The sequence below is a fragment of the Zingiber officinale genome, chromosome 1B, assembly GCF_018446385.1.
Source record: "Zingiber officinale cultivar Zhangliang chromosome 1B, Zo_v1.1, whole genome shotgun sequence".
Lineage (NCBI taxonomy): Eukaryota > Viridiplantae > Streptophyta > Magnoliopsida > Zingiberales > Zingiberaceae > Zingiber > Zingiber officinale.
In genome coordinates, this window is record NC_055986.1 from 76,437,664 (window position 1) to 76,449,932 (window position 12,269).

Genomic DNA, 12,269 nt, shown 5'->3' on the forward strand with positions numbered 1-12,269 from the left:
TGATGAGAAGTCGACCTGAGCTCGACAGACCGGGTAGGTGTTGTCCTCAACCCGGTGAGAGAAAGTCAACGCTAGGCCTATACTTGTGCATATCCTCTCTGCATGACCTTTTAATTTAATTTGTCTATAGGATAAATCTAAAGTCCAACTAATCTTCAAAATATTTATTTTATTTGAAATACAGACTCTGCTGTTTTTTTTTATTGCTTCTCTAAGTATTTTACCATTACCACACCCATAAGTTAAAAGTTATAAAAATTACAAAATAAATTTTGTAATGAGAGCTAATTAAATATTCTCATACCATATTTAATTTATGATAACTTTTTTTAGTTAAATTCTTAAAGTCATTATATGTAATCCCAAACTACTTCATTCCCCTTTCATTTCATTTAATATTTTGCCAAATTTCGCTACGCCGCGACGCATTGCATCGCTATGTCATGCAGAGTACTTTTCCGGGGTTCTCTGCAAACTCCATGTGCATCGCTCCCGCCGCCGCCATCGCCGGCTTTCTCTCGTGCATCGAGCAGTGCCTCGCCACCAGAAACCTCAAGCTCAGTGTCTGCCTCCACGCTGGCCTCATCAAGTCCGCCTTCAACCGCCACACTCTCCTCGGCAACCGCCTCGTCGAGCTCTACTCCAAGTTCCGATCCCTCCGCTGCGCAGAATCCGCCTTCCACGACCTCCCCTTCAAGAACCACCAATCCTACAACATCATGTTGGCTGCTTATTGTCGTACCGGTCGCATCGACCTTGCACACCAACTGTTCGATCGATTACCTGACCAACACCTCGTTAGTTATAACACCATGATTCTGAGCCTAGCACGGCAAGGCTTTCATAGACAGGCTCTTGATCTCTTCCGCCGTATGCTAAAGCACTTTGTCGTCATGGATGAGTTCACAGTTGTTAGCGTTTGCGCTGCCTGTACCGGGCTGGGTTTCTTGAAATCTCTCCGGCAGTTGCATGCATCCGTCATTGTTTCTGGACTTGAATTCAATCTTATAATGTCAAATGTCATGATCGATTCGTATGGGAAGTGTGGAGATGTCGACTCGTCTCAGCACGTGTTTGATCAAATGGAAAGGAGGGATGTTGTTACTTGGACTTCATTGGTTGCAGCTTACACTTCAGCACGTAGACTTCAAGAGGCTCGGGCAGTATTTTTTAGCATGCCAGAGCGTAATACTGTTTCCTGGACATCGTTGATTTCTGGGTATGAGCAGAACAAGGAGGAGGAGGCAGCACTGGAGCTCTTCGAGCAGATGATGGCGAAAGGGGTTGTTCCAAATCCATTCACAGTGGTGTCTGTTTTGAGTGCTTGTGCAAGTTTAGGATTCACTGAGCGAGGAAGACAAGTGCATGGGTTTATTTTTCGAAGGTGCATAGGTTTGGACACCTTCAATGTCTTTGTTTCCAATGCCCTGATTGACATGTATGCTAAGTGTGGGAATATGGTCTCAGCTGCTTCATTGTTCCACTGGATGCCCAAACATGATATTGTTTCATGGAATTCGATTATAACAGGCTATGCACAGAATGGACATGGAAAGCAATCGCTTGATGTCTTTGAAAAGATGGTGACAGAGGGTGTAAGACCAAATCATGTTACATTCTTGGGGGTTCTTTCTGCTTGTAGCCATGCAGGGTTTGTCTCAGAGGGATGTCGGATACTATGTTTGATGGAGAAAGAATATGGTGTCTGCCCTAGGGATGAACATTTTGCCGCCTTCATTGATGCGCTTGGGCGCAAATGTCAAATCAAAGAAGCCATGGACTTCATAGAGTGTCTATCTTGTGAATTTGTTCCAGCAAGTGTAGCGACATGGGGAGCACTCCTTGGAGCATGCCGAGTGCATGGGAACTTGGAAATTGCAAAGAGAGCTGCTGAGTCACTCTTTATGTTAGATCCTAAAAATGGAGCTAGATATACTCTGTTATCCAACGTCTATGCTGCAGCTGGCTTGTGGGATGATGCTCGACGGATCAAAGTGCTCATGAAGGAAAAAGGATTGAAGAAGGATCCAGGTTACAGTTGGCTAGAGTTGAGGAATGGAAAGCACATGTTTGTAGCTCGTGATACATCACATTATGAGACAGAGGATATTTACAGGTTGCTTGCTACTCTGGTTGATCATATCAAAGATGAAAGAGTAATAGTAGTAGAATGAAGAAATGCCAGATTGCTGTTGGCAATGTAAAGAATACATCAATTCATCAGTTCTTCTCAATAAAAATTAGTTTATGCCATGCTGTAGCTACTTGAAGCAATTTCTACTGGTGCTATGTTGTAAGTCTTGACCTTGAACACTATCCCGTATCATCAGGTACGGGATGTATAAGCTCTCTATTTCCATGTTTATGATGATAATGCAATATCGAGTGCTTTTTTGACTGTTCACACATCAGTACTTTTAGCTTCCCAACTAACAAGAGTTGGAAATGTTGGAAGAATTTGAGTTGGTTAGAGATCAAAATGATAATGTTATGTTTTTTTGACCTGTCACCGAAAGCAACAATTTGAGATGGTATGACACAGTACTGCTTATTGTATAACTGCTTGATTGGAGGGAACTATATTCAATTGTTAATAATATATGGATGTATTGACAAGATTTTCTAGGATTATAAGAGTGTAATTCCCACTGTTGGGAATATGTCGTAAAGAAAACATTATCGGTATCGATGGTGTCCATTTAGATATAGTAGCAAAAGGTGATTACGCTCATCTCAGGCGCCTCTCACAGCCCGCCCCCAGGTTATGTGAAGGGAGATAAATCAAGGGGTTAGCTTATAGCCGACCGTCAAGTGGCTAGAGGGTGGAAGGGTTTTTTTTTTCCTAAGGGCATGCGTTCGCCGAGAATTGACCCCTTGCTCCATTGTAGCAAAGTTGTCATCCTCTAGCCAACTTGGCACCCCCATAGGGACGTGTCCATTGAGATATAGCTGCCAGAGTAAGAAAAAGGTAAATTAATGCAATCTTAGCAATAGGAGAGAATGCATCAATATAATTAATCACATATTTGTGGATATCTTGTTGCAACTCAATGAATTCTAAAATTTGTTAATGGAGCCATTGGAGGATATTTTGTTAGTAAATACATATTTGCGACCTAGAGTAAGTAGAGTAAGGAGCTCCCTTATACCAATATGATGCAATGCTACTATCTCATTGATCATTACTTGTTTCCTCCTTGGATCATATAAAACTTCTAAAATAGTTTGACTAATTTGAGTAGAAAGAAAAAAAAATATTATAGAGATAAAGAAGCATAACAAATGTAAACGTAAAGAGGATGCAAGGTGCTGCACTCAACGATATTAGAATCACACAATTCAATTTGATTTGGGGTCCAATAATATGATTGGATGGTCTGGATCCAAGGTTTAAAATTTCGACTCATGTCGAGGTTTCGGTCCTAGATTGAAACGATATGGTTTCGGTATCGTATCGTGCCGTGTTGATACAATTTCGGTATTTTTTTTATTTATATATAGTAATTATTAGATAAGTATGTTTACTGTGTATAATTTTAAAATAAATTGTATATTGATTTTATATAAATTTTTTGAACAACTTAATATGGTTAGAAAAACTAATTAAATATAGTTTTCTTTAAAGATGTATTAATTACTCTAATTAAAATTGATACATCATAATTATATAAATTAATTGTTTATTCATTAATTAATTATTAGTTTAAATCTTATATATTTAAAATAGTAAAAAAATTAAAATCAAAATATCAATTAAACAGTAAAAAAATGAAATAATAAAAAAATTATTAGAATATAAATATGATTTATTAGATTTTTTTTATAGAATTTTTATATTTTTTAGAAATTTTAAATAAATTTAAAACAGTAAAAAGAATTTTTTTTATAATATCAATTAATAATTTTATTTTATTTTATATATATATATATATATATATATATATATATATATATATATATATATATATATATATATATATTTATATTTTATAGGGATAATTTAATTAGGGTTTATAAAAGTCTATTTAAAATATCACATCTACAGTTGAGATTTGATTAAATTAATTAAATCTTTTTTCTTTTGTAACAGTACGCGTATGCTATACAACAATCCCGCGAGCCCCACAAGAAGCGCTCGCGCAACGCTTCCGGCGCCGGTAGAAACGTTGCGGACGCTTCTAGCGGTGCCGGAAGCATCGCACGACGCCTCTGCTATTGTTAGAAGCGTTCTACGACGCTTCTACCATTGCAGAGGTGTCGATCGCAGACGGATGGCAAACACAAAATTTGTTTGCGTGCTATGCTGCTTTCGCTTCCTCACTAGAATGGTAAATTTCAATGATTTCGGGTGGCACGACTCGAAATTTCAAACCTTGATTGGATCTATGCTTTAATAGGACTACATCATTAATAAAGTAACAATTTAAATGTAAAAACTAATATATGTGTTTTAAGATTTAATTTAGTAAAGTTATTCTATTTTCTATCATATTAAATTACAAAACGGTATTGACAAAGGATAGCTAATGTATATAATTAAATTGCTATACACATACAATAATAATATCATCTATAATACTCTTTTGTAGGTAACCTAAAGAGCATATAATATGCAAATCTATACTTGTGGGTTGTCTTTGGCTTTGTATGTGGAGTTACCTAGCAAATCCAAAACATAGGGTGGATAGGATTGAAGAAGAGAGAGAGAGAGAGAGGCAGCAACAACAATGGACACCTCCCAAATGATAGATAATGGGAGATGTCATGACCTAGTTGAGAATCTGAAGCACCGCGTCAGAGGATAGCGGAAAACACATTGAGAGTTCTGTAAAGACAAGAAATATAATGGAAGGCATGAATTTATTGACAATCTAGAGCACACATGGTGGTATAAGTGAGGTTAGAGTTCACAAGTGTTTGGGAAAACTCAAGTTGCCCTTAGATAACTCTGGGGCATACTTCGTGGCAGCAAACATAAATTTGGTTCTAATTTGAAATTTAAAAGTAACAAACATCTGTTATTCAGATTCTCTTTTGATCATTATTTGCCCTTAGCTTTGAACAAATGCTGTCCATTGACTCTTCTTTATTGCTAAGAATTGCAGTGAGTTATCTGACAAGAAGTGCTTCTTAGATACTCCTAAGCTGGTTCACAAGTCTACAAATATTAATTAGAAAAAGCATAACATGCTTAGCTGTCTTTGCTGTAATAATATAATGCTACTTCAATTTTGTTTTTCTTTGTGTTAGAAGTTGTTTGTAATATTTTATGGCAATACACTCAGTTCTTAGTATGTTTTCTCAAGTTGTAGATGTCACACTATCAGCTAGATTTGTTCATTTTCTTTGAATGGTTCTCATGTGCAGATGACAATCTTCTCGAAAACGCATTTTTCCTGAAGTCCATCGACGCAGTAACACTAGTCAATGTCTATGCCATAAACCATACATCACATGATATGAATATATGCATATACAATGGAATCCTTGTAAAACGCAAGTAGTAATTACAACATTCAATTCTATAATCCAATGAAAATTGACTATCGAAACAAAATAATCATAAATTTTTCAAGAAGGAAAGACTTAACAAGAATGCCATAAGTAGATTGCATCAATACCTATTCATAGCACAATAAAAATGCAACAATAAAATCTTCTTAAGAAATAACATAACCACCAAATATATATTGCCCAATCCTCAATGTAGCTACTACCATCGTTGATGACAGAAATTTATCAGGAACGCCCAACTTATTGTTCATATAATCCTTGATATCAACTATTTCTATGATATCGAGTAATCAAGTATGTGTACGTGGATCCTAGATTTTCGTATGCATTCTTGCTAGCTACAAGGGTGGTAAAATGTGTCCACCTAAACATAGGTAAATTACCAAGCATGTTGTGCCCTCATACTCATCTTGTCTTGACGTGATCAAAGGTGTCAACCAATATAGATTGCTCAGGGGTGTTAGTAATGCCACTAAGTGAACAACTTGATGAATAGCTAATGGGACCTTCATATACATTGGTCCATATTCCTTGTCTTTGGTTGGCTGTGACTTGTTGATACTGTCACTTGATCAATTGATCCAAAAGGGTCTTGCAGTCATGGGCTATTGACCACTCATGGTTGCTGTTAATGAAAGAGACTTACCGCCCAGGAAGAAAACAGATAAGAGGGATGAAGAGACCAGAGAAGTTGTAAAATGAAATAGCTGTGGTAATATGGAGGTATGAGTTGTGAGGCAAAAAGAAGAAACAATGCAATTATAAATGTAGGATTAAGGATTCATTACTAAGTAAATCTCATTCTTTAACAGATAAACATAATACAACATTTAATTATATATAAAAGAACAACTGTTAATGGGGCAATCTTCTAGTGCAGTCGATAATGGTCACCTTCTCTTCCCACAGAAGAAAAGGAGAAAAGAAAAGGAAATAGATACCCTTTCAATTGCATGCAATCGCTGTGCTTGTGTCTTTGGTCAACCATGAGTACCTAATGTATTCATCAGACGAAGTAGTGACATGAACAGAAAGGGAAGAAAAAGGAAAAAGGTAAAGCACTCACATCAAGTTCCAAGAGTGCACTCTCCATCCAACCAAATCCACCACCAAGCCGTAATGGCATGGCAGTCCCACCCTATACACCTGCCATTTGCTTAACATGCCCAAGCAGCCTGATAGCATGCCACACCACCAACCCTCCGTAACGCTGCAAACATTATGAATCATGCAATTCTGCAGCAATCCTATCCCATCTATTTTATCCCAACAAGTACATTTTCCGCCCTCCAACACTCACCAAATCATCGCATTTTAGCTAGGTGTCATCTTTGCATGCAAAAGATTGTTGTTTTGTGCATATTTCTAAACTTTTTGATTCTATGTTTTGGTTAGTGCATATTAAACTTCATGGATTACTTTTGCTTCACAGTTTATTTCTCAACTCTTCTTGCATCAATAGGACGTCACGGAGCATCCATGCCCCCTGAGATCTTTGGTGCAGACGTGCAGCCGTGCACTACACAGGTGGCGAGCTTCACCTTTATTCTTCCAAGGAGGGCACCCCTTATTCTTCCTGGTGGTACACATCTCCTAAATCTATGAAGAGTGGAGTAGCACAAACAAAGTTATCTTTGTTTCTAGTAGACTTAGCAATCATTGCTTGATTTTAGGACACCAAGCAGAAACATTTGCACACAAAGAAAGTGATACTCTTCAAGTTTAGCAACGTACCCACTACGGTGCAGTCTATTGCTTGCTTCGGAGACAAGATTGGGCAATGGTGAAGGGTGACGTGCTTGTTGAAGAGGCATGACATGGGAAATTAAGTTTTTTTTTAAGCATATCTGATTTTAGAAAAAAATGGTCAAAATGTTTTATTGTGATCATAATTATGTTTTTTTTTGTTTGCGTAGATTTACCCTATTCTAGAAGGTCTGACGGTCGAGGTTTAATAACCATATAGTACTTGTGTGGAAGCAATGTAGATTTTAAACTAGACTAATAATCATATGTTTCATGTTATCTTATTATAATTGTCTCATTCATCAACTATTTAGTTAGACTAAGTTGTCCAAGAATAGTAATGATGGTATAACTTCATTTGTCATGGTAGTTTGATGGATTAAAAAGGTTATGTATATGGGTGGGTGATAGACTTTAAAATGAGCAACATCGCAAAATTATGCAACAAGTCAATTGCATAATCAAGCATTACAAGCTTTGTTATATAATTATTTTTGTTGAAACCTCAAGGTATTTTGATGTGATCAAATAAGTTAAGTTAGGTCCTACGTTATCTAACCCTTGTGTCTAAGTGTGCAGGAGCTTAGGAACACAGGAAGTTGAGCGGAAGACGCGACTAGCGAGAAGGACGACACGGGAGAGAGCCGACGGGCTCGGTGCGTCCGAGGGACGAGGTGACCGCGGAAGAGTACACCGGTGGACGAGAAGAACGTGCGTGGCGTTCGAGGGACGAGAAACCGGGAAGGAAGGCTGCTCGAGGAGAATGCCGTAACTTGGGTTCGGGTGAGCCCTATTCCGGATGGCCGAGACCACCCAAGCTAGCGGAGCCGGAGCGAACAAGACCCGCATCGAGACGAGCTAAACCAGAGATGAAAAAGTCAACGTCTGTTGACTTTGGGCTCCGGTGCGCCCGGAGCAGTTCGGGGCGCCCGGAGCCCTCCGAGGCGCCCGGAACCCTTCCGGGCGCCCGGACCTGGATTTTGACTAGGATCGCGTCAAACGCGATCTGATCGTTGGGGGATAAAATTTTATCCCCCCTAGGGCGCCCGGAACTCCTTCGGGGCGCCCCGACCAGTGTTATAAATATAGCACTGATCTGCACAGTTAAATCAACTCACTTGTAATCAGTTTTCTCTGTGCTTTCAATTCTATTTCTTTTATTTGTGCTGTCAACGTTGTAAAGAAGCTACTCCGCCCGAAGGAGATAAACAGATAGTGCGCTTACTTTCCTTGGATTAATAATCCCCTGATTGCAAACCAAGTAAATCTCTTGTGTCTGCTCTTTTCTTTTAGTCTCTTAGTTTTATTATTACAAGTGTCTTTTAAAATTAGTTGAATATCCGAGAAGGGTTTTTGGTTTAATTTTTGTAGGACAATTCACCCCTCCTCTCTTGCCGGCCGCAACGGTCCTACAAGTGGTATCAGAGTCGAGGCGCTTCAGGAGGACTAACCGCCGATCGAAGCAACAAGATGGTCGGACCAAGCATCGTCCCACAAAATTTGAGGGGAACTTCGCAAACTGGAAGCGTCGTATGGAGGTATTCCTAAGAACTGATTTCGAAATTCAGTTTATAATGAAGTATGATTTTTTAGCTCCGACGAATCAAGAAGGAGAAGAAAAAGAAGAGAGCAATTGGACAAAGAATGAGCAGAATGAATCTGTAGCAAACAACCGTGCGGAATATCACCTGCTGAGCGTGTTACCGCCTCAAGAGGTCAACCACATCAAAAGTTATTCATCTGCTAAAGATCTCTGGGAGAAGTTCCTGGAACTCCACGAAGGCACGTCTGAAGCGAAGCTCGCTAGAAGAGACATCCTCCGGAACAAGTTGATGAACATTCGTCTTGAAAAAGGTGAGAAGGTAGTCAATCTACACGCAAAGGTAAAAGAACTGATTACTGATCTCGAGAACCTCGGAGAAACGGTAACAAATCGAGATAACATACGCTACACACTCAACGCGTTTCCCAGAACTCCGGAGTGGACATCAATCGTCGACGCCTGCTATATTTCAAAAGACCTGGAGGTAAGTACTTTAGAAGAGTTGTTTTCTACTCTTGAGTTACATGAAACCAGGTGTGCAGCTACAACAAAAGACTCAAGTCAGATAATGACGCTGAATGCAACCAAGAAGGATGAACCCGAGTCAGACTCCGAAGAAGACCAAGAAGCATATATGGTAAGAAACTTTAAAAAGTTTTTTAGATCTAATAAATTTAAAGAAATGCAGAATAAAAAGAATCCAAGAAATAGAAGAAAGTGCGTTGCTACTAGTGTCAAAAGGAAGGACACTTAAGAGAGGATTGCCCTGAACTAAAGAAGGACAAAATGAAGACACCCAAGAAACACAAGAACCTAAAAGCCACTTGGGATGACACTTCATCATCTGAGTCCGAGATTCAAGAATATGTCGGGATAGCACTGATGGCAAGCTACGAAGGACAAAGTATATCAGAACCCAGCATCGATGAAGGGGGAGCGACCTCAGATGGAAGTAGTGAAGCAGGGGGAGATTCAGGCTTCAAGTCTGATATGGTAAGTGAGGTATGCCTCTTACCCCCTGATGAACTTTACTTTGGTATTAAGGCAATGGCAAAATCCATGTATAAATTAGAAAATAAAAATACCAAATTAGAAAATAAAATTCTAGAAACAAAAAGAATTTTGGCAAAATCATGTCTTATATAGGATTTTGAAAAATTGAAAATTGAAAATGAAAAACTAAAAGAAGAAATAAAAAGATTGAAAAAATCTAATGGTTCAAATATTTCTACTTTTAGAAATTATAGAGGTTTAAATTGGTATTATAGATTTCATCAAAGTCAAATTAGAAATATATCAAAAGTCTATGTACTCAGGAAATACTTGGTTAATCCTGTAGGTAGGAACCTCTACTGGATTCCAAAAACCTGTTTAATTTAAAATTAAAATTAGACTTAGCATTTTCAGCAAGGAAATTAAACAACTAATTTCTTTATGAGGCTTTGTCTAAGGAAGTGGTTGTTGCTCCAATAACCAAGAAGACCTAGTGTCTCGCCACGACCTGGAAGCCAAGTATCGAAATGAAAAGTTTAATTGACTAACTGAAAAAGTATTAATTTAATTCACTTAATGCTTTAAAAGAGTTATTCAATTTATGTTAGAAAATATTTAAAATTGATTTAGAAAAAAAAAATTTCCTTAGATTTTTTTTTTTAAAAAAATTACCTTAGAATTTTTTTTATGAAAATTGACTTAGAATTTTTTTATGAAAATTAGAAATTTTTTTAAAATTATTTTTAAAATTTGCTATAGAAAATATTTTTTCCTTAAGTTTTTTTTTTAAAAAATTGGCTTAAATTTTTTATTTTGACTAAGATTTTTTTTTTATGATAACTGCCTTCGAAATTTTTTTTTGAAAATTGACTAAGAAATTTTTGTTAACACTTATGATTTTTTTTTAAAAATGTTTTACTTAAATTTTTCGAAAGAAAAATTCTGAAGAGTGTCTTTTCTTAGCCATTTTGCTTAAACATTTTTACACTTAAGATTTTTTAGAATTTACCTTAAACTTGTTAAAAGAAACCTCATTTTTTTATGTGATCAAAGGGGGAGACAGATGTTAAGTCTAGGGGGAGGTATATAATTTTTAAAATTGAAATATCTTTGGACTTAATTATAAATAAATTATTTTTATTGCATATGTTTTCCCTAACTTAACTTGGGTTGCTCACATCAAAAAGGGGGAGATTGTTGGAACCCCAAGGTGTTTTGATGTGATCAAACAAGCTAAGTTAGGTCCTGCGTTGTCTAACCCTTGTGTCTAAGTGTGCAGGAGCTTAGGAACACAGGAAGTCGAGCAGAAGACGCGGCTAGCGAGAAGGACGGCACGGGAGAGAGCCGACAGGCTCGGTGCGTCCGAGGGACGAGTTGACCGCGGAAGAGTACACCGGTGGACGAGAAGAACGTGCGCGGCGTTCGAGGGACGAGAAATCGGGAAGAAAGGCTGCTCGAGAAGAAGGTCGGAACTTGGGTTCGGGTGAGCCCTATTCCGGATGGCCGAGATCACTCAAGCTAGCGGAGCCGGAGCGAACAAGACCCGGACCGAGACGAGCTGAACCGGAGATGAAAAAGTCAACGTCTGTTGACTTTGGGCTTCAGGGCGCCCGGAGCAGTCCGGGGCGCCCGGACCTGGATTTTGACCAGGATCGCGTCAAACGCGATCTGATCGTTGGGGGATAAAATTTTATCCCCCCTAGGGCGCCCGGAACCCCTTCGGGGCGCCCCGACCAGTGCTATAAATATAGCACTGATCTGCACAGTTAAATCAACTCACTTGTAATCAGTTTTCTCTGTGCTTTCAATTCTGTTTCTTTTATTTGTGTTGTCAACGCTGTAAAGAGGCTACTCCGCCCGAAGGAGATAAACAGAAGTGCGCTTACTTTCCTTGGATTAGCAATCCCCTGATTGCAAACCAAGTAAATCTCTTGTGTCTGCTCTTTTCTTTTAGTCTCTTAGTTTTATTATTACAAGTGTCTTTTAAATTAGTTGAATATCCGAGAAGGGTTTTTGGTTTAATTTTTGTAGGGCAATTCACCCCTCCCCTCTTGTCGGCCGCAACGGTCCTATAATTTTGTGGATGAAAACTTAGGGAGGGGTGATGTAGGGGGTAATTAGAGGTGACCACATTGCACCGGAGGTTAATAGTCCTATTGAAGTGATGGTCAAAGTCAATGAAGAGTCATTTATTAATTCCATAGCGCTCTGACTCCAAGAAGGACCTCGACTCCATGCAACTCTTTGCCAGGTTCCCTGACTCTGAAGGGACCCTGACACCAAAGAGAACTTGGACTCTTATAACACTCTCGACTTTGAATGGGTCCCAAACTCCCTAATTGATTTTCTGACTCTGAATGGGTGTCAAACTTCCTAAGTAATCTTCCGACTCTGAAGGGAACCCACTCAAAGGCGAACATTAGCCATCGCTCACAAAAGATGCGGGTGTTGTCGTTTAGCTTGGAAGTTGTGG

General features: G+C 38.6%; 1 protein-coding gene across 1 annotated transcript; it reads left to right on the forward strand.

The window, feature by feature from the left end:
• Positions 1-400: 400 nt before the first annotated feature.
• On the forward strand, positions 401-2,392 carry LOC121967850 (pentatricopeptide repeat-containing protein At2g13600-like). The gene has a single exon (XM_042518344.1). It carries the CDS (start codon positions 444-446, stop codon positions 2,172-2,174), a length of 1,731 nt encoding a protein of 576 aa, XP_042374278.1. The 5' UTR covers positions 401-443; the 3' UTR covers positions 2,175-2,392.
• Positions 2,393-12,269: the final 9,877 nt, after the last annotated feature.